The sequence below is a fragment of the Ostrinia nubilalis genome, chromosome 26, assembly GCF_963855985.1.
Source record: "Ostrinia nubilalis chromosome 26, ilOstNubi1.1, whole genome shotgun sequence".
NCBI lineage: Eukaryota > Metazoa > Arthropoda > Insecta > Lepidoptera > Crambidae > Ostrinia > Ostrinia nubilalis.
This window is the reverse complement of record NC_087113.1, coordinates 5,340,901-5,364,696: the sequence shown is the minus strand read 5'-3', so window position 1 is coordinate 5,364,696 and position 23,796 is coordinate 5,340,901. Positions and strand designations below refer to the sequence as shown.

The 23,796-nt window shown below is 38.3% G+C and overlaps 2 protein-coding genes across 2 annotated transcripts in view; one reads left to right on the top strand and one right to left on the bottom strand.

Moving 5' to 3' along the window:
* LOC135084482 (sperm surface protein Sp17) overlaps window positions 1–23,796 on the bottom strand; it is a 224,368-nt gene that overhangs the window by 15,990 nt on the left and 184,582 nt on the right. The gene's annotated exons all lie outside the window — the stretch shown is intronic.
* On the top strand, window positions 13,388–19,339 carry LOC135084373 (uncharacterized). The gene is made up of 3 exons (XM_063979148.1): window positions 13,388–14,482; window positions 14,593–17,782; window positions 19,245–19,339. The coding sequence occupies exons 1-3, from the start codon at window positions 13,388–13,390 to the stop codon at window positions 19,337–19,339; spliced, it is 4,380 nt and encodes a 1,459-aa protein (XP_063835218.1).

Sequence of the window (23,796 nt, the reverse complement as noted above, 5' to 3'; positions counted from 1 at the left end):
CTGTGTTTAGTTCTATGGTAATTATGCAGTTTAAAGAAGATATGATCGACATTGAAATCCATCGGAATACAATCATCATTTTTGTTCGCTTCAGCCAAACGACGTCCACTGCTGGACAAAGGCCTCACCAAGAATTTCCATAACTTAGTTTTAAATATAAATATTGATAATAATGCAAAAAATAATTGATAACTTTTTCCTTTTTTTTAACACAGTTTTGTCTTTTGAGCATTTTGTATGTGTTTATTAATTGTGCAACGTAAATGAAATCATCGTAACTTAAATGTACGCTACTTGTAGGTTGGAGTCTAGACACTGTTCATTTTGTTTATGTATTTTGATATGTAAATGACTGTAACCTGTATGTGTACTTATTGAATAAAATAAATAAATAACGACCGGTTCTGCGCTGCCTGCATCCAGGTACTTTTAGAACAGAATAGTTTTTAATTTGAAAGAAAGACATGCAAGTAGGCAAGACATAGGTACATAATGAAAGAGATACACAAATGGACAGATAGCTGCTTGTGCCCCTCTGACAAAAAGACACCCGCTCAGCATACATCAAGACCGCGCCAGGGCTTGTCTCGAAACTGATTTTTAGCGGGGGCCCTCTGTTGTCAGCAGGGGGGCGCAATGTACAGGAAGAGAAGAAAAAAAACAAAGCAAACTTATAAGAGTAAACAAACAAAAAAACACCATAACAATTAAATTAACTTTTAGCGACCTTCACACTATTAGTCGTCGACTATTTTCGATCCACCTATGTCTACCATCATCATTGTCACAAAACAAACAAGAAGGAAATAGGAATATTCTCCTACTCGATAAAATTTGATAGTTATTATTATTATTACTGTATTTTTTTAGGACGTTTTCCTGAACCTCCCTCGAAGGGGCAATAGACATGTCAACATGACTAATCAACTGACAATATGATGTCATTTCATTTTCATTTTATCATACGTCAAAACATGTCCCTCCACTTAATTCGAGTGGAAATATAGCGATGTGTTTTTGTAGTGGATTGATCACGTAATTACTTTATTTAAGGTATAAAAAATAAACAAACATAACCTGCATTTGAAAGTTTATGAGGATGGATGTTTGTTACCTACTCTTTCATGCAAAAACTACTGAACAGATTTTTATGAAACTACAGCATTATTGTTTATACATAAAATAAGTTATGCTATCGTATTAGGTTTTCCCTGTAAAGATAGTGTAAATGTGTAAACATTTCTAAGCAACATTGTTTATACTTATAGGCTGTAATTTATAATGATTTGTGACAAACTGGATTTCACGCAGGCGAAGCCGCGGGCAAAGCCTAGTTTCCAACAAATGACTTTTTAGTATGTCATCATTTACGAATGACTGAATTAAGATAAAGTTTCCCTAAACCCATAAAATGTGCACATCTAATTTCCCAGGAAACGTCCACAAATTACAAATAACACAGTCACCCTACCCTAATTGAAATAGATGGCTTAGGAAACTACTTTCAGGAGGGTAAATAGAGTTTGGTTAAAAACCGGTGTTTTCTCTGTGCCGGAAAAGCTGGGTTTTTGCCGGAAAAACTTGCTTTTTGCCGGTGAGTTAGCTTTGGCCACATTTTGTTGCTCTAGAGAATTTAGTGAAGTTAAAACTTGCCCTAGGAACTTTAAAGATGGTGTTGTTTTAGTCATCTTACATAGTTAAGCAAACGCGTAAATAGCATCCCGATTATGAATGAACTAGCGGCTGCTCGCGACTTCGTACGCGTGGAACCCGTTTTACCCCCTTAGGGGTGGAGTTTCGTAAAATCCTTTCTTAGCGGATGCCTACGTCATAACATCTACCTGCATGCCAAATTTCAGCCCGATCCGTACTTATAGTGGTTTGGGCTGTGCGTTGATAGATCACTATGTCAGTCAGTCACCTTTGAGTTATATAAATTTAGAAGAATGATAGGAGATAATAGTTAATAGTACTCATGAGCTATGATAGTACTAAACGCATAGTAAAAATTCAAGATCTTAAATTTTTCATGTTATTTTGACGGTTTATTCCCTATTTTATACCTAGCCCAATCTTTAATTAAGGCGTGCAAAACCGCAAGAAAAGGAAGTGCTAAAACTCAATAGCACTAAATTGAGAGACCCTCATAATAAAATTATACAAAGGATTATTACACCCATAAAACTGATCAAACCGCGGCGCTATTGGCCGTGAATAAAAATTAGGCTAAATTCGGTTTTCGCATAAATTTATGCCATTTATGCCATGATTATGGCTTCCGAAAACATTCGTTTCTAACTAGGCCCATAAAGCTTTTACATCCGACGTTATAAAGCTTGTTAGGGTTGCCAGGATGAGGAAAAACGAATTAATTACTCTGCAAGAGTAAATGCGAAAGTTAATGAGTTGTTTACGTTTTGACGTCTATACCCGTGAACCAATTTTGATAAAGTTTGCCAAATAGAACTGAAATGAAAATAAAATGTGTCTTTTAGACAAGCTGTAACTTCCAACATGCTGTAAAATGGACAATTAATTAGGAGAACAAAGAGACAGGGCATTTTACATACAATAGAATGGGACCACTCTTCCCATGAATGTCGTAAAATGCTATGCGCCTAGTTAAAGGACATATTATGCGAAAATCAGGCATCCCCAAGCCATACGGCCAAAGAGGGGAGTAGTATCCAAATTCTTTATTTCCTACAGAAAAACTAAATGGGTCGTACTACAGCAGTGGAGATTGAATGACAGACTGACAGACAGAGTCATGATGATGATGACGATGATTATTTAAGTAAGGTATATTAATCCATTACCTATTAGTCGAGGTAGTGTAAATTCTAATTAAGGTAATTGAACATTGTGACTGGAAAAAAAAAATCCTATTTACTGCCACGTCTACCAACCCTATCAATCAACCTTCGTCGGAATTCACGTAACTGACCTTGGGGCAGAGCCTTGGAGGAAAGGGCTAGGGATCGATCTACCTTCAAGGGAATAGGGCGGCCATTTTTCACTGTGACCTAGATACCCTGTTTGGGGTTCGACATGATTGTGGGGGTAATCTAGTTAAATATGGACAAGTAATTACTGTAAGTCTGGCTTGGACGTGTGGTGTAGAGGTATTGTGTAGAAAATACCTGATAGGATAGTACATTTTATTGATGAGAATAAGGCTGAGTTCCACCTAACTTTGACCGTAACTATGACGACAACCGGTGTTTTTTGTATGAAGTTTGACAGATTTTTGACGTTTGTCAAAGTTAAAGTAAGATGGTGCAACCCAGCCTGAGTAGTATAAAAGTAGATTGCCTATAGATAGTTCTTGCAACTCACGAAGGCGAGTGCGCTTTGTGTGTGTACGTGTACATGCACATAACGATAGTGTAATGTCTATAAAAACTTTTGAAAAACGAACAGTAGCGAGCCACCACACATGTAAAGCTCACTCGCCTTCGTGAATTGCAACAACTAAGTATACCTGTAAATAGGTGAGATCATAAAAGTAGCAGGAAGGCGCTGGATGCAGGCTGTTATCAACCGGGCGATGTGGAAATCATTGGGGGAGGCCCATGTTCAGCAGTGGACATTCTGTGGCTGAAATGATGATGATGATGAAAGAGGTTAGGTTGATGAAAATATTTGTTCTAAGTCCACCTGGCTTTCTACCACGATCTTATCAAAAGCTTGTAGGTTCATTGTAGGGCTTCCTATAAGTCCGCTTGGCTAGTTACCACCATCGAAAGCGGTTGTCATAGCAACAATGTCAACAGCTGTTGCAGTTGGAGGTAACATAGCCAGTTCCTCTGTGGTTAAGGATTCCAGGTGAAGCTCGCTTCCACCTTCGGTCTGATCATCACTTTCCAGTTGAGTTGTAGTTGAAAAAATACTATTCTCCGCTACACTGCAGCACTGGTCTGGTCTAGTTGTCAAGTTAGATAAAGATAGATGCAGTGGGTTTGAATAAAGCATTCTGTCATTTCCATAATTTGGATGGGCAATTAAATCACGCCATTTAGGCCAATTTCGTCAATTGTGACGTCACCACAAAACGCAGCAATACTGAAAATGGTCAAAGTTAGAGAGTTGACTTAAAATTTGATTGCCGATTTCATTTTGAAATTGAATTGGTGTGAAAATAAGTAAATAATCTAAAAATAAAGTGGACATGTTTAGAGAGAACATACCATTAAGAATATTAAATACAGCCTTCTAAACCCCATTTACTAGCGTCACATCAGAAAGCTTTTAAAGAACACACGGTAAAAAGCTCCCACACCAAACTCATTTATACTGAAAGCCTACGAAGAAGAATACAGAAAACTTGTCAGCTAAAATTAATGGTCACGATTTTATTAAGGCTCCTACTTATATTGGACATATAAATAACGTATATTTTTGAAAAAAAAAGTTTTATTTTATCCATAATGTTAAGAGGGACTCACAGATATTTTATTTATTAGGTCAACTTTGTGGACACTACAATTTATATCATTGGAAAACGATATCATTAAATGATGAAATACAATGAGATTTTTAATATGTATAAGAGACAAGAATAACATGGCAGAAAATGGTAGAAGAGATCCACTAAGGCTGACACCACCTTATTTTAACCGTAACAATAACATTAACCGGTGCTTTTTGTATTGAGTTTGACAGATTTTTGACGTTTGTTAAAGTAAGATGGTGCAACCCAGCCTGTTTGTTAAAATGACTCATTAAAGATGCACGCTGATTATAAAAAAGTACATAGGTACCTAAACAATAAAATACTATACGATTTTATATTTCAAAGAAAGAAAAATTAGTAATTTAGTCCAAAATTATTACAAATACAGAGTACAATTTTAGAGTTTTTATTTGTCAGAAAAAACTTCAAAAAGATTTTATCTTATTTTATCGATAGAATACGTTCTTTTTCTCTTAGACTTTCTCTTCACAAATACCGTCTGACCCTTAAGCAACTCGTTTGTTATTAAAGGTGATATTTTCGGGTAAATCTTTGGTAAGACCCTGTCAAAACACATTCCGATCCTTGCTAAATAATGAAGGTAAAAGGTACTGAGGGCTCAACTGATAAAAAATTTGCCACAAAATAGCCTCTATTACAGCTCTATAAGATCTTATAGCTTTATAAGATGCTGTATGTAGGTGGACGTGCCTTCACCTGTACACTAGGATTTGTTCCAATTTTGTAAGTAAGTAGATAAGTCCACTATATTTTATTAAGACAGTTTTTGGGGACAGTTTGGGAAAAATAGTAAAATAGGTAGGTAGGTACGTATATAAGAAAATGATCTCAGTGAATATTTTCAGACGAATAAAGTGAAAACTAAATACTTATTCCACTTTGGTTTATATACGCCCGTATTCACAAACATTACTATGAGGTCTCACAGTGCGCGTGGACGCACAGGGTGACACACGAACCATCACAGAGGTCTATTCAACGCTGTGCGTTCAATTTGCTGCTTCACTTGAGCAAGCATCGATTGTGAATACGGGCGTTAATTTCTATTTTTGTATATTTCAGCCATTTTTCCTCCCCGTAAATTCCCATGACGAAAAATTCCCCGAAAGTGTTGTTTACCCGTCATGCCCTAGAGGCCATCTTGTTGGTACCTTGGAAAATACCCATTCCCACCTATTTTGTGGAAGTGGGATCGATACGGTGTTACCTAGCCGACGAACCAATATTTCGGTCGTATTTCGAAACCGCACGACTTGGCAACGATGTCGAACGAGTTGGGAATAAGATTTAATCAGTTACCGCTTTTATGGATACAACTAGGTAAATAAATAAGTCGTAGGGATTCGATATCGACTGCGTTAAAAAAATATGAAAATTTTAGCTCATGAGAGTATCCGCTAGGGGCGCTGTACAATCCGTCATACATTTAATATCATCATCATCTCATCATTTTTAATGCAAAATAATCGTTCTGGAATGTGGCATGTGTGGTTACGAGAAGCTAAAGATGTTATGGGCAATACTTTGGACAAAAACTACGGCTTCAAGCCTTTTAGCCTTTTACCTCCACAAAATTACAGCTCTCTAGTGCCAGTAGTTTCCAAGCAAAACCTCGGACGGACAGACAGACGGACAGACAGACATAAGGGAACTATAAGGGTTCCTTGTCAGGACTACGGAACCCTAAAAATGAAGAGGTAGGTTTCGGAACACGGACAAAAATAGCCCTTCCTGGTAAGAACGAAATCAAAGAACTTACTAACGCCCGTATTGACAAACATTACTATGAGGTCTCAGTGCGCGTGGGTGACACACGAACCAATCACAGAGCTCTATTCGACGTTGTGCGTTCGATTTGCTGCTTCACAAGTTTATGAATAAGGGCGTAAGATACAATCAGTCTGAGTTAACTGAATAAGTAGTGAAACTATTATGTAGATTGGAGGCAGTGGTCTATAATTATATCACATGGGGTCTGGGTACGAGTCTCAGTTGGAACACTCGTTATATGGGTTCTATTCCAATATAACTATACTAGCGGCCGCCCGCGACTTCGTACGCGTGGATCCCGTTTTACCCCCTTAGGGGTGGAGTTTCGTAAAATCCTTTCTTAGCGAATGTCTACATCATAACATCTACCTGCATGCCAAATTTCAGCCCGATCCGTCCAGTGGTTTAGGCTGTGCGTTGATAGATCACTATGTCAGTCAGTCAGTCAGTCAATCATAATTATTTGAGTTATCTATACTAATATTATAAAGCTGAAGAGTTTCTTTGTTTACTTGAACGCGCTAATCTCTGGAACTACTGATCCGATTTGAAAAATTCTTTCAGTGTTAGATAGCCCATTTATCGAGGAAGGCTATAGGCTACAACATCACGCTACGATCAATAGGAGCAGAGCAATAATGAAAAATGTTGCGAAAACGGATTTTCACGCATACGAATTCGCGGGCACAGCTAGTATATTATATTTAGACGAAAGAACAATATGTACTGAACTGGATAGTCTCAAATCAATCTGTGTATTTTTTCCCAGTTTGGCCAAGGATTTCGAAGGCTTGAATCCTTCGTTAGCTCTCGAATTTTCCGTGTTCGTTTACTATATTTTCTAGTAAGTACGTCTGAAAGGCTATGGGTACATTTTTCTTCGAAAATCTCACCTACAACAAACACATAAGCCACCCTTAGGTAACTTGATGTGATGTTACTTTAAAATAGGGTATCAGGTGAACGCAGACCGAGCAATTAAATACGTATTTGTGTAAACGGTCTTGCCTTGACAGTTAATATATCATTTGACTGTTAAACCGTATAATTAATGGACTTCTATTTAGGTATGAATCCCTTTTATGATTTTCTAAAATAGGGACATTGTGATTTATAATTACACACATTCCATTATTATGATGGATATAGCTTTTTTTTCAAACATGACAATCGCCTCCTATGGAATGTAACATTAGAGGGGAACTTTGTAATCACAATATTCTAGTGGCCCTCTTACCTCTAAGCTTCTATCATCTTTAGCTCAACTGTAATATGAATATTTGCTAACTTTTCAGTCTGAAATCTATGAAAAAACCGCAGTTCAGGCAAAGTTTGTTCACTGCTGGACTAACGCTCGTATTCACAAACGATGCTTGCTTAAGTGAAGCAGCAAATCGAACGCACAGCGTTGAATAGAGCTCTGTGATTGGTTCGTGTGCCACCCTGTGCGTCCACGCGCACTGTGAGACCTTACAGTAATGTTTGTGAATACGGGCATAAGCGTCCCGAAGAAACTCCATAAAGTACGATCGCTTTTTTCATCCACCAGCTGTCTTTTAGAGGTCGTCAGTACATCGAACAGCCTTCGCTACGTGATATACCTACATAGTCATGCGTTTGTGAAATAATACCCACAGCAGCTGAACAAAGACGAGCAAAGCCGGCTTACGGCGGTGTTCATTCATACCTCAGTAAGCCTGGCCACACCCCGAGGGATACCAGCCAGCCCACTCAATTACGAGGTTTTTACTGGTAAAACCCTCGTTTACGCGGAAGATATACTTTACAAAATCCCTTAATGAGTGACTACGGTAGTTGTCATCAAATAAGTACTATATTTTTTTTACTCTTTTTATTGACATAAGTTAAATTGTATATCCATTTGGCTAGCTACCTTGTTACGTCCATCAGGTAGGGACACCATGGAGAGTTGTAAGAAATATTTATGAACCTATATCAATAATAATTGCTTATTGAGCTAGCAACCTCGCGAATTCGTTTCTCTTTCCACACACAGGTGTCCTCACAGTTTGCGTTACATTTTAAGCTTCTCAGCTGTCATAGATGCGGAGAAATTGGTTTTATCACAAGTTACATCTGTTACAACTCTCTACGATATCCCCTAATCATTCATTTTATTGAACCGAATAAACTTTTTTCTTTCTTTCTATAAGTACACGTGTGCTGTGCTCTCTTTCCATCTTTTTTTACCCTTATTCAGTAAACAATTTGCAATAAAGTTTGCTGATCTATCCTCGCTGTGGCGGCTGTGCTTGTGTATATCCAGCTTCACAATTAACAGGAACAATATATGATCAGAGCGTATTCATCAGAGAGGCATTGTGTCAAGAGGAATAAGCGTCGAAGCCTTCACTATATCTTCTATATTTATAAAAGCGAAATACTACTCACTGATTATTCACGAAATCTCAGAAACTTTAACACCTACAAACTTAGGAACCTCAAGGGTATATATACTAGGGATACTAGATATCCGCTAAGAACGGATTTTACGAAACTCCATGTCTAAGGGGTGAAATGGGCTCCACGCGTACGAAGATACGTGGAAAAATTGTATCCAGAAATATCTACAATGGTATTCGATTAACATTTATAATTTAGCGCTAAATTTGTTTTTTTTTTCTACCGTTTTATAACTTAGGCTGAGTTGCACCGCCTAATTTTAACCGTAACTTTAACGATAACCGGTGTTTTTTGTATGGAGTTTGACAGATTTTTGACGTTTGTCAAAGTAAAAGTAAGATGGTGCAACCCAGCCTTAGTGTCCATGTAACTTTAAAAAGTGCTATGGTATATTATGTGAATTGTAAAATATTTACTAATACTAAAGATATTATTAGTTGTTACAATATCAACTGAAATAGAGCTAAAACTATGCTTCACATTTCATAAACACCTTACTCATTTACCAAGAAACTTCTATCATTTACTAGCTTAATACATTAGGTAATACATAAGCACGACAAAATCACATTCAGCCTTATCGAAAAAGTCTAGTTATACAAGAAATACCATTTGCCTTGAAGTTGTCGAGCCGTATAATGCTCGCTACGTTAGGCACGGGTAGTGATGTGCAGCGAAATATCGACAAATAGTATCGATAGTTCTTCAAACCATAAAAGAGTTTTCGGTTTTTAAAATGCGAATTCTTTGTAGTATGGGCGATAACACATCAAGCTAAAAATTAGCATCATGTAATAGCAATAGTGGCTATTGTTACTTATTGGTAGGTCGGCATTTTCCACTTAATTTATTTTCTTCTATTATCATTTCACCATACTTACATAGTAAAAGTTGTTCATAGTCAATTTTTTCAGGAAAGCTTATCCTTTCTGATTCTGATAAATTGAAATCAGTTTATTAAAAGTATAGAATTAAGATATAATTCTGATAAATAGTAACTTGTTCTAAATTGTTTCGAGTAGATATTAGTAGCAGTCGCCCGGCAAGCGAAAGGTCGTGGGTTCGATTCTCGCCTTAGGCAGTTCGATTTTTTCAAGTTGTTTATTTATAATTTTGCTTCGAGTTATTCGATAGTGTTCCTCGAAGCACGTCACTAAACCATCCGGCGCATAAATCAACCGATTCTGCCAGTCTGTCAACGCCGATTCAATATTGTTCGAATTCAAATTAATCGATTTATCGCTTCAACCACAATCGGAAGGTTATCGATCACGAATATCCGATTTAAATACTTCAGTAGGTATATTTCTTATTGTCAATTTGTGTGGAAAATGAATATGATGTCAAAATTGTAAATTTAACTAAACTTCACTTTTTAATTGTATATCTGATTTCAGACATATCTTTACGTGCCCCCCAAAGCGTGGAAGTCAAAAATTAGAAACAAAATAACTAAATCTAGTCTATAATGTTGTAATGTCGCGTATAGCTCTACTAAGGCTGGGTTGCACTATCTTACTTTAACTTTGACAAACGTCAAAAATTTATCAAACTCCATACAAAAAACACCGGTTATCGTTGAAGTGACGGTCAAAGTTAGGTGGTGCAACCCAGCCTAAAATGGAAATACGTAAAGTGAAAATGACGGTCGCTCGGTATTTCTCCGTTGAAATATGAACAGATGGTGAAACAAACCATTTAAATTCTCATCTGAAGTTTCCGAATGCCAGAGGATTACTCGAACACGTTGTACAATGATGAACAATACGATAAGTATGACAAACTGCATGCAAATACGTTTCCATGATTAAGAACCTAATATGTTTGTCTCACTCGGATGTAAGTTGTGGTAGATGTGTTTGTCTCACTCCGGTGTAAGTTGTTGGAATGAGAGATGAGTATTTGTGCGGAAAACGTTCAGTTATTTTACAAGTTTAAGTAATTTTTGGAGCAAAATTCATCAGCATGGCATGGGTACGGTGACTGAAAATCGAAAATGTAAGTACCTTCTATTCGTAGGTTTTCTTTCTTAATTTTTAATTTGTTACTGTACGATGTATGTATTGATATTATAATAGAATCTTATCTTAACCCTTTAACTGGTTTTAAAAATATATTTAATTTGTTTTCAACCTTATTTTGTTTTCAAAAATAGTGACATTAATTCAGCCACCCTCCGTTAAGTGTTGGTCAGTGCCTATTCCTTATAGCGGTAAAAGGACATGGCATGACATAGCCCTACCGTAACGGATATCTAAAAGAAGATCCGACGTTCCGATCTGATCAATTTCCCGAAGGTTATCTCGAATACTTTCAATTTGCCCTGACTCTGCTTACAAATGGGGGCTTACCCTGCGAAATAGGTTTGGTAATTGGACGAAAAGCCCTTGAGTGCGAATTAGAGCTCCAGAGATTGCCCCCGGCCCGTTTTCAGAAGAATGGGACTCATTTGCCGGAGTTTTGTTGAAATATCGAGTAGGTGTCAAGGAACTTCACTTCCTGTTGAATCAAATTCTTTCATATTTCAAGTTTCTTACAAAAATGGTTCAACTTAACAAGATGTTACCTTGTTTTTATCTCTCTCTCTCTCTTAAAATGCCTATGCCTGTACTGTTTTATGTAAAATAAACTTTTTACTTATTTTTAAATGTTGGACAGAAAGTTAAGACTGGTCTTGGCACAATTTTCACATGTTTCTAGATGTTTACACAGCACAGTCTAAACATTTTGGGTTGCAAAACAGATTTCTAAGTAAGCTGGTAACATAAAATTTCCGTACTGCACAATCACTATAGCGTTCTTCTTTTTTTTTCTGAATACATTGCAACCCTTGGTCGTACCCATTAAGGGCAGCTGCTCTGGAAATCTTTGCCTTTGAAGGAGCTAAGTGAAACGATCTGACCTGGGTCTAACGTGGGCAGAAGCTACGCTTATGTGCAGCCTTTAAATAGGACAGGAAAAATTCCATCATTTTAAAGGTCAAAATAAAATTCCAAATTATTTCACAACTCCATTCCCACTCCATTTAAGTGTTAAATTACAGAATTCACAGCAGGGAAAATAATCCATTATTTTTAAAGGTACCTCAAAATAAAATTCCAAATAATTTCACAACATTCCCACTCCATTTAAGGGTTAAAGTGAAGGATTCACAGCAGGTGGCAACCCAAATTAGCTTTCATTGCAACACTGGCACGTGTTAAGCCGGCCCGGGCGTCCCTAATCCAGAACTGATCCGGGCCTGCCCCCGGGAACACGCTAACGCCCTGTATAAACTATAACGGGGTAATATTCTTGGGAAATACGAGTTACTAGTCATTTAGGGATTTGTTTGTACATTGAGATAGGTTAGGGTGGGAACTAATTTATGAAACAGGCTGTGCTAAAAGTAGAAAATACCTATCAAAGACATGATTTAAATATTTGACACTTGAAACATAAAACATTCAAGTATATTAACTCAAACTACAGGACCGATTTGAAAAATGTTTTCACCATTAGAATCTTATTTTGTTTTTCCGATGAACATAGGCATATTTTTTTAAAATTTTGGTTAAATAAATATTATTTACTCGTGCGAAGCGTGTGACGTCCACTCATAAGGTGAAGCGACGACCTCATAAAGGTAGCAGGAAGGCGCTGGACGCAGGCCGCTACCAACCGGGCAACATGGAAAGCATTGGGGGAGGCCTAGTTCAGCAGTAGACGTCCTATATGGCTGAAATGATGATCATGATAACTTGTGTGAAGCCTTGGCGGGCCACTAGTACCTATACAGGGTGGAATTTTGTAATGCCACCTGGAGGGAAAGTAACCTTAATACTGTAGATAGAAAATTTTACTCAAAGGAAACATTCCTTTATTTTTGAAAGAAAGAGAACTGCATTCAAAGATTTCCAAAAATTTGCTTGCTACACCCGGGAATCGAAGCAACTAAAATGTATTAAAAATTACGCCCTGTATTTTTATTGTTACAGATAGCCCTCGCACCCTATATTGCTTACTTGACATTCCGCCTTTTGCCGACTCATCCTTTTCCATCCATAGCCTGCGATACCTCGCATCTCCAAGTCAGTCTCATTCCACCATCCGAACTAGACGGCTGTCTTATCCTTTTAATCTCGTGTTCTTTTTTAAAAACCCAAATCCCCAGAGGCTCATAACATTTGGTGGCAGCGCAAAGGGATTCAAAAAGAGTCCCCGGTCAACGTCTACAGTTCAGTTTTAAACCAAGTTAAATCTATAAATCCAGTCTCGACGCGTGTGTGTGCCGTGTTGTGTGTAAGCGCCGACTCCACTGTGTGAACTTCCAATAATCCAATACCACACCGAGTTCCGGCCCGGCCCAAGTCTTCCAACGTTCCTGAGTTCCTGAGAGGCCCACTGCTGTGTGAATCATCCACAGCCGGTCTCCACCGAGAACAGCCGTTTGCCCACTGTTGCGCACAATTTCGTGCTGCGACCGGCAAACGAGCATCCAGTGACGCAACGGAGCGAGGCTTATCAACAAGCATACATTTCGCCGAGAGCAGCGCGACTTCCAGCTTCCAGTTCCGAGAATGATCGTCCTTATCGCGCTATCCGCATTCCAGTGAGTAACTTGGTCATTGCTCGTCCGATTTTAGCTATCGTAATTTTTAATCTTTTTGTGCGTTATTCTAAATCCAATTGTTGTTCTATTTTTGTTGTTGAATTAATTCATAATATTGTACCAAAATGGCAGAGAGATCCAATAGTCCAAAATTCGAGAGACCCGAAGTGGTTCTAACAGACGTAGATGACGAAGGCCAGGACCAGCATTTACCCCCTCCTGGACCTTCTACTAGATCCCAGAGTAAGAGAAAAACAGCAGTAGTAGTCAAATCAGAAATCGAATTATCCACCTTACTCAAATTCATTAAACCCTACGACGGTTGCCGCGAGCAACTAAATTCATTCCTTGTAAATTGCAATAACGCATACGAACTAGCATCAGAATCCCAAAGGGACATACTTTTTAAATATATTCTATGCCAGCTGCAGGGCAAGGCCGAAACGGCTTGCTCTATCAAAGAGTTCGCCAACTGGCATCAACTAAAAGATTTCCTCAAAACCCAGTTCAGTGAGAGGAAACATTACGCTCACCTCCTCACTGACCTGCAAGATTGCAAACAAAACCCGACTGAACCTGTTAGCCAGTACGCTCTAAAAATTGAGACCTGTTTGTCCCAACTATTAACAGAAATTTCGATCTCACACGGACACAAAAGCCGAGAGATGATTGGGAGAACCGCGGCAATGGAGGAACTTGCCCTCCACCATTTTCAAATGGGCCTATTGCCCCGGTTGTCCACATTCGTTAGGTGCAAATCGCCTCGATCCCTAAACGAAGCGATTAACATTGCTATATCCGAAGAAAGAATCCAACAGGCGCTATCCAGGCCAAATCCAAATCAATTTAACCGTAACCGTAACCAAAACTTTTCTAAGCAATCGAATCAAAGATCAAATTTCGGCCCCAGCCGGCCTAACAACAATTCTAATTCCAACAACAATTCCAACTCCAACAACAATTCCAATTCCAACAACAATTCCAATTCCAACAATTATTCCAATTCCAACAACAATTCTTCCCGTCCGTTCTGCAGATATTGTAAAAACGCAGGACACACCCTGGAGCAATGTCGCAAAAGGGAATTTAATAATAACCGTTTCCGCAACTTTGATCGAAACCAGCCCGGACCATCCCATCGAGTTCACTTCGTGTCCGATGAATCATCGGAACCCATCGATGACGAATATCCGTCCGAACCAACCGACGGGTATGATACCGTCGACAATCACTCCAAAAACGAGTAACCGTCTCGTCCCGGTGTCGTGCGGGACCTCACAATTGTGAAATCGACACCCAAAAATGTACTAAATCCTCTGTATCCGTGCAGCAGCCTATCAAGGTTGACCTGCCAAAATGTACTAAATCCTCTGTATCCGTGCAGCAGCCTATCAAGGTTGACCTGCCAAAACGTGCTAAATCCTCTGTATCCGTGCAGCAGCCTATCAAGGTTGACCTGCCAAAACGTGCTAAATCCTCTGTATCCGTGCAGCAGCCTATCAAGGTTGACCTGCCAAAACGTGCTAAATCCTCTGTATCCGTGCAGCAGCCTATCAAGGTTGACCTGCCAAATCCTGCTAAATCGAATATATTCGAAATCATCAACAATCCTGCAAAGACATTACTACCTCATGTCCTAGTAAAATCCTCTGTATCCGACATCCCATTATCATTACTAGTCGACTCAGGATCCTCAGTAAGTCTGCTGAAACATTCATGTATCCAAAAACATCCTAAACTCACCAAAGAAACCATCCAATTGAAAGGAATTGACCCTGCTGAAGAAACAATCCACACCAGAGGTCACTTCCAATTGAAATTACAATTTCCCAAATTAAATGTATCACATTCATTCCATGTCATAGACGCAATACATTTACCCTACGATGGAATAATCGGTTCTGACATGCTCAATGCTCATAGTTGCAGCATCAATTATAACAAAAACCTTCTATACCTCAGTAAAACGTCCATTAAATTACATTTCCATGATCCTGCCTACATTATACCTCCCAGAACCGAAACCATCATTGAATGTTCAGTATCGAATCCTGAAATAAAACAAGGATTAATCCTCGACCAAAAAGTTTCCGATAACCTATTAATTGCAAATTGCCTAGTAGTTGTCAAAAATAATAACAGAATAAATCTATCCGTGATAAATACGTCAGAAAACCCTATTACCTTAAAATCCGATTTGAATCTCAAACTCAGTCCTTTAGATTGCGAATCCGAATTCACAAGCCAACCTCCCGCCTTAATAAACCACGTAAATGTTGCGACAGATTGTCATAAACGTACCGGAGAAGTCCTCAAACAACTACGTGTTTCTCATCTCAACCATGAAGAAAGAGAGTCACTCTTTCAACTATGCTCCGAGTTTTCCGACATTTTCCACCTTCCCGGAGAAAATCTAACTTACACCAACGCCCTGAAACACGAAATCAAAACCACTACAGATGTTCCTATACACGTCAAATCCTATCGATTTCCCGAAATCCACAAAGCCGAAGTACGTAAACAAATTGACAAAATGTTGGAACAAAACATCATAGAACCCTCTGATTCCCCATGGTCGTCACCCATTTGGGTCGTTCCCAAAAAGCTAGACGCTTCCAACACGCAAAAATGGCGCGTGGTAATTGACTACCGAAAGTTGAACGACATCACTATCGGAGACACTTACCCTATCCCTCAGATTACCGAGATATTGGATCAACTCGGTAGTAGTTCCTACTTCTCTACCTTGGACCTGGCATCTGGGTTCCATCAAATCCAGCTGAATGAAGCTGATAAACCCAAAACAGCCTTCACAGTCCCCGAAGGGCATTTCCAATTCACTCGCATGCCGTTTGGGCTCAAAAATGCTCCTTCAACGTTCCAGAGACTCATGAACTCTGCCTTGTCAGGCCTCCAGGGCATCCGATGCTTTGTCTACTTGGACGATGTCGTCTCATATGGACACGACCTAAATTCCTGTATCAGCAATTTAAGAACCATTTTCCAGAGAATCCGCGATTTCAACTTAAAACTACAACCCGACAAATGTGAGTTCCTAAGACGTGAAGTTTGTTACTTAGGCCACATCATCACCGAACAAGGTGTCAAGCCAAACCCTGAAAAGGTCAAAGCTGTAACTGCATTTCCAACTCCTGAAACCCCAAAAGACATCAAATCGTTCCTCGGTCTTGTATCATACTACCGACGTTTTATTCCTGACTTTTCTAAAACTGCCAAGGCCCTTACTAGTCTGCTGAAAAAAGATACACCCTTCGTATGGGAGAATCAACAGCAACTAGCTTTCGATACCCTGAAACATAAACTAACAACTGCTCCACTCCTTGTATATCCAGATTTTTCAAAGCCATTCATACTTACCTGCGACGCGTCCAACCACGCTGTTGGTGCCGTCCTATCCCAGGGTCCTGTTGGCAAAGACCAACCAGTCGCTTTTGCGTCACGAACCCTCAACAAAAGCGAATGTAATTACAGCACCACTGAAAAAGAGTTGCTATCCATAATATACGGTTGCAAAACGTTTCGTCCCTACCTCTATGGACGCAAATTCCTCATCATCACCGACCATCGACCCCTAAAATGGCTATTCAACCACAAAGATCCTAGCAGCAAACTCCAAAGATGGAGATTAAAACTGGAAGAGTATGACTATGAGATAACTTACCGTAAAGGCAAATTAAACTCCGCCGCTGACGCGCTCTCCAGATATCCTGTAAATCCTGTAATTCCTACTAATCCTGTGGACCAAACGAACAACCCTGACTCTCCTAATCCGTCGCCAGGACAAAATCCAGTGAATCCTCCTGCTGCAGACGATGAACTCCCTTTCAGCCCATTAACCCTCGAAGACCTAAGTGTTCAACTCCCCGCTCTTTCCGAAGAAGGCGACAGCATGCCCTGTATCGACCTCTTGGAAGGAGACAGTGAAATCGACCTCCAATATAGCCCTATCAACGACTTACCTGCGATGCAGCCTTCTGCTCCAAGCCCTGAAAATAAAAATCACTTACAAAATCCAGCGCAACCCTCCAGTTCTATTCCTGAAACGCAATCGAATTTACCAGTTTCAAACTTACCCGATCTAGAAGATCCTCCAACACCTGGAAACCTACCTTCTCCCAGTTCCTCTTGCCACGATGCTCCTTCTCCATCAGCTGAAACCTTACCTGTGTCCGACGAAACCTATAGTAAATTCCTGAAGTCACCTGCGAAGTCACACGATACCCAAATCACCGAACATAATGAAACCCTCTTAAAGGGAACCCAAAAGTTGATCATTGTACCTACCTCAATAGACATGGATGACTCCATGCCCTATGTCCAAGAAATTATTGATAATTGTCCAGAACCCGAACGCAGTGAATTCCTGAAATTAGAAAGATCCTTAAACACATTCTTACCTCTTACAATCGAGAACAAAACTTACCTGTTCCTATTCACGAAAGTCCATCACTTTGATGATTACTCCTACTCCGATATTTTTAAATCCCTGCAATATGCACGTGACCAAATAATGATATCATACCCCACAATAAACGAAATAAGTACATCTGATTTTAAAAATCCGTTTGATAGGCATTCCTTTGTAAAAATATACAATATGTTCAGTTATTTATTCAATGGAACAAATATCCGAGTCCATATTTACCATGATTCCATTATATATCCATCGCTGAGTGAAATTCCCAAAATCCTTAAAGAAAACCACGACATTCCCATCGCCGGACATTTAGGTGCTATTAGAATGTTAAACCGAATAAAAGAAAGATTCTATTGGAAAAATATGCGTAGCGACATAGAAAACTACATTAAAAAGTGCACATCTTGCCAAACAAACAAAGCCCTACGAAAAACTAACAGAGCGCCCATGATAATAACATCCACTTCAACTTCCCCATTCGAGAGATTATCCATTGATATAGTAGGACCCCTACCAGAATCCGGCGCAGCCAAACTTAGATACATCCTGACTATGCAAGATGACCTTACCAAATTCTCAATAGCTTACCCAATTCGTAGTAATACTGCTGAGGAGTCATGTGAATGCCTCCCACATTTTATTTCATTATTTGGAATTCCAAAATATATACTTACCGATCAAGGCACCAACTTCACCGCCGAAGTATTCAAGAAAACTTGCGATTTCCTAAAAACAAAACAGCTGTGGTCCGCTCCCTATCATCCTCAAACGCAAGGTGCCTTAGAGAGATCGCATTCAACCTTAAAAGAATATCTAAAGTCGTATGTCAACGACAAACAAGATAATTGGCCCCGATATGTCTATACAGCAATGCTCGCATATAACACAGCCGTACATTCGACAACACATTATTCACCATTCGAATTATTGTTTGGATATAAATCTCGTATACCGGATTCAGTATACGATGACAGCTCTAACACCACGTATCCAGAATACGTTAAAATGCTTCAACATCGGTTAAAACACACCCGAGATAAAGCCATAGAGTTCATTAACAGATCAAAAAACATTTCGAAAACTTATTATGATTCCCGTACTCGCCCAGTACAATACAAAGTAGGCCAGTACGTCATGTTAAAAAATCATTTGAGAATGCGTAAGGCATTGTCCCCTGTATGGAAAGGCCCATACAAAGTTGTCAAGGTACATGGCAACCATACCTTATCGCTATCGATAAACAGACGCCACGTAAGACATCATTTCGACGAAGTCAAACCTGTCGAAAACCAAGACAACTAAATATTACTTAATTGTCTCTTTTTTTTTATATTGATTTTAATTTACATTATTTTAAACCTAGGTTATTTTATTTTACAGGTAAGATTAGGTATACACTCTATGCATTATATACACACTATACTTTATATACACACTATACATTATATACACGTTATACATTATATACACGTTATACATTATATACATTAGTAGCAATAGAAGTTTAAATAAAAAATCAAACAGAATGTCTCTTTTTATTACAGCATATTGGCCCAAGGTCACCCGGAGTTCGTCCAAGAAATCGACTCCAGTTCTGGCATATACTTTGATCCAATTGGTGAACTCAAAATTCGCGTAAGCCATTTAGACGTAATAACGCCTATCGATATATCATATATCGAACCGCATATCAAAAATATTAACTCTATATTGGGTACACTTCGACTTATTTGTACTCAAGTTAAATTAGAAACCAATCATAGTTTAGAATGTCATAATATTTTAGAACCATTAACAGTTAGATATCACGATTTAGTTTCTGAATACTCTGCTATTTCTCACCTAGTGGAAAAAAGGTTTAAGAGAGGGGCATGGATAGGTGGTATTGGCTCTCTCGCCAAAATTGTATTCGGTACTTTGAGCGAAGATGACGGTATCAAGTACGATAGCGCCATCCAAAATGTACACAATAACGAGAAAAGATTGGCATCGTTAATTAAAGAAAATATCTTAGTCACCTCTTCAGTTTTATCTCAATTTAATAAAACATTACATTCAATAAAACAGAACGAGGCCAACCTTAACCAAGCTATTGACAATTTCTCTTTAAAACTGAAAAATATTACTTTAATTTCTAACGAATTAACTATCAAAGCAAATATTAATTTAATCTTAAATAGTCTAGAAGCTTCATTGTTAACGTTATCGTTTCGACTGGAAGACATAACAAACGCGATCATGATTAGTAATCAAAACATTCTGCACCCGGCCATATTACCTCCCGCGCAGCTTTATGATGAAATTGTCAGTAACTACCGATACTTACCTGTAGATTATAAATTACCTGTAGATTTAGCATTAAATAACATTCACCTATTATTGAATGTCTCTAGTATAGTATGTTATAGTTTAAGCAACAAGATTGTGTTTGTATTAAGAATACCATTAGTTTCTCCGAGAGAATTTAACTTGTACCATAGTATAGCATTGCCTACACCACACGATAAGTTAAAACATAATTCTTTTACTTATATAATACCTAGCAACAGATACATAGCAATGACCAAGGACAGATCGGAATATTGTAACCTTGACTCACTGAAGGAATGCATAGCGATAAGCCCGAGCGACTACATCTGCGACGTCATGACTGTGTTCCCCGTTAGTGCAAATCCAAGTTGTGAAAGTGAATTAATGATCAGTGTAATAAAAACTATACCAGTGCAGTGTCAAACCGATTTCGTCCACGGAAACATAGATTTATGGACACCACTTTACAATAATAATTGGATATATGTACAATCCCAAATTACCAAATTATATATAGAATGCCCAAATCAGAAAATCCTAGAAATAAGTATCATTGGCACAGGAATACTTACAATACCAAACAATTGTATAGCCTACTGTAAAAGTACGAAATTAATACCTAAATTTAATAATGTAAAAATCAACACCACTGTAATTCAACCAGATTTTAATATTATAAATCAATCTTGTTGTACTCTAGATAAGTTTATAAATGTAATCAATAATGATGAAGTCCCCTTGAAATTACAAAATATTGATTTAGATGTTTTTACTTTGGAAACGAAATCAAAATTAAGGTCGATATCTGACCAAACTGATAAAATTTTAAATCAACACCCCCTGATTAAATACGAAACTCATTATTCGATTACACTCATAATTGTTATATGTATAATTTTAATATTTTGCATTTTAAAAATGTTTTTATGCATTAAATCGCGCAGCCGTCTAACTTACCTTTTCCCGAGATCCTCTCGCGCCAATCCTGAAAACTTACCTGTAGAACCAGCTCCAGCTCCTCCAACTCCCGAACCAGCCATTCCCTTGAAGATCATTAAACGTCATCCTGATGCAGAAGAAATCCCATCTCCTAGTATACGCAGAAATGTGTAAAACCTAAATACTTACCTTTTCCGTTTTTTCCTAAACATCGCTCATTTCACCCCGATGTTTAGTCTACCCCCGGGAGGTGTTACAGATAGCCCTCGCACCCTATATTGCTTACTTGACATTCCGCCTTTTGCCGACTCATCCTTTTCCATCCATAGCCTGCGATACCTCGCATCTCCAAGTCAGTCTCATTCCACCATCCGAACTAGACGGCTGTCTTATCCTTTTAATCTCGTGTTCTTTTTTAAAAACCCAAATCCCCAGAGGCTCATAACAGATCGTTAGGGTTAAGTATAAGGATGAAATCTCTCTAGCAAACTTGATAAATCAAATGAAAGGAAAACCATGAAATCTTGAATTATCTTAATTGTTTACAGAAAATTAGTGTGTGTTAGTTTTCGAAAAATTTTCAAAAATCTATGAATGCAGTTCTCTGTCTTTTCAAAAATAAAGGAATGTTTTCTTTCAGTAAAATTTTCTATTTACAGTATTAAGAGTACTTTCCCTCCAGGTGGCATTACAAAATTCCACCCTGTATAGTACCTATTTAGTACCTACATAAATGTATTTGTTTTCATTCCAGTCAATCCTGTCTACAAATAAGTTTTCAATAAAATTATATTCTGTCCTATTTCGAGACGTTGCCAAATAGAACGCAAACAAAAGGAAAGCAAGACATTTGACGTCAAATATCAAGTTCTGCCTAAGAGCGAGAGTTAAGTTTGTCTCCCTATATAGAATATTAGTCTCAAATAACAAAATGTAACGATGTGGAACGCCACAGCGTAAACTGTAAACAGTAACTTAACTTTGAATGCCTGTATGCATACACAAATCTTTGTACCTTAAAAAAAAACAATTTATGTTCAAAGGAGTTTTATTTTGTGGTAAACTAACGCTCACAAACGATGCTTGCTTAAGTGAAGCAGTAAGTCGAACGCACAGCGTTAAATAGAGCTCTGTGATTGGTTCGTGTGACACCCTGTGCGTCTCCGCGCACTGAGAGACCTCATAGTAATGTTTGTGAATATGGGCGTCCGTGTGTTATTCAAGTGACATAAGACTGAACCAATTTTTGACTTTGATGAAATGCCACAGGGCAAAAAATTTAACACTTGAAAGTCCATTAAAAAAGGCAGGCCTCTGGCGTTGGGCGGAAAAAAGCGCTTGTAAGCGCTTATAAGCAAAATGGAGATCGCTACGGACGGTTTTCGGCGAGGGCACGTTCGCTAAAAATTGTTAACTTCAATAGTGATGTGTTTAATTCATTTTTTAGCAGTGACAGCGCTTATGTACCGCTTAGCGATCGTCACTTTGCCTATAAGCGCTTCCAAGCGGTATTTTCGCACCCATTAATTGTTGATGTCAACATCACTTTTGGTGATCATTTTTATACTGTGTACCTTTTCTTCCGATCCAGCCAGACCCAGTGTCGCCTCGCAAATAAAACGGGAATTATTGTTCCCGTTTTCCCGTTGGCAACAATTCAACTTGTGTTAGAAGATACTGCCATGGAGACAATTCCGAATAACTCCCCTCGAATTTCAGTTGACACTTTGTGTTGTTGTTTTTTGGCGGACACATTTCTTGTTGTATTAAATTTTTGGCATTTTTACTGTGAGGTATAAACATGAGGTTGCCAAGTTGAAAATACATTTAAGGTTGCCATCACCAGAGGAAAGTGTGAGTTTACATCAAACGCGCTCACTAGTGAGCGCGTCAAAAAATGACATTAAATGTATGACGGATTGTACAGCGCCCCTAGCGGGAAACGTTCAAAAACTAAAATTTTCATACATTTGAGTGAGCGCGTTTGATGTAAACTCACACTTAGCCCACTGAATTAGGTTTGAAATGCTATAACTCAAAAATGTCAATTAGATCTGAAAACCCAATCTTTTGCTTTGCCGTAGTCGGGTAAAAAAAGAACAAGATTGAATAACCGGAAAAAAGATAAATTAAGAAAAAAAAACATCTTATTTTTCTGTTTTTTTCCTCACTTGCACTCCTATTATCACCTCTACATTTACTACAAGCAAGCTGGCACTAAAATTTTATTTATTTGTACCTACATTACGAGTTTTGTACTATAACTAGCGGCCCGCCCCGGCTTCGCACTGTTGCAATGGAATTTCCGTTTTCGTTTCTAATTGATCTTTTATACATATAAACCTTCCTCTTGAATCATTCTATTAAAAAAATGGCATCAAAATCCGTTGCGTAGTTTTAAAGCTCTAAGCATACATAGGGACAGACAAGGGAAAGCTACTTTGTTTTATACAACATAATAATAATAAGTACTACGTACAGAAGGTTTACTTCGCGAAGGTATTTAAAAAAATGTATGCTCAATGTCATTAACAATATGGTATAATTTAGCTGGTCTCAAGAGTCAAGCACCATTTTGTTGACAAACGTCAGTGATCGGTGTTGCGCCGAAGCTATAGGGCTGACTTCGGTAAAATGATGTGTGACGTGAGGTGCCAAACTGCAGAAAATGGCGGAGGAAATTCATGATTAAGCATGAATTATCATAAATAATATTAACCACTTATTTACCTCTCAGTGTCTTCAGGCAACTTAAAAAAGTACATTCTGTGTTTTTATTATTATTTAGGCAGTTAAATATTGCACAGTATTTAGTACACATTTTCTTTATTTTTTTTCCATCATACA

What these genes read in the sequence shown, in the direction of transcription:
- LOC135084373 (XM_063979148.1), top strand. Translation starts at nt 13,388, where the DNA reads ATGGCAGAGAGATCCAATAGTCCAAAATTCGAGAGACCCGAAGTGGTT. An exon ending in CAACCGACGGGTATGATACC is followed by an intron (nt 14,483 to 14,592) that starts GTCGACAATCAC and finishes GTATCCGTGCAG; the next exon opens with CAGCCTATCAAGGTTGACCT. An exon ending in TAAATCCCTGCAATATGCAC is followed by an intron (nt 17,783 to 19,244) that starts GTGACCAAATAA and finishes TTTTTATTACAG; the next exon opens with CATATTGGCCCAAGGTCACC.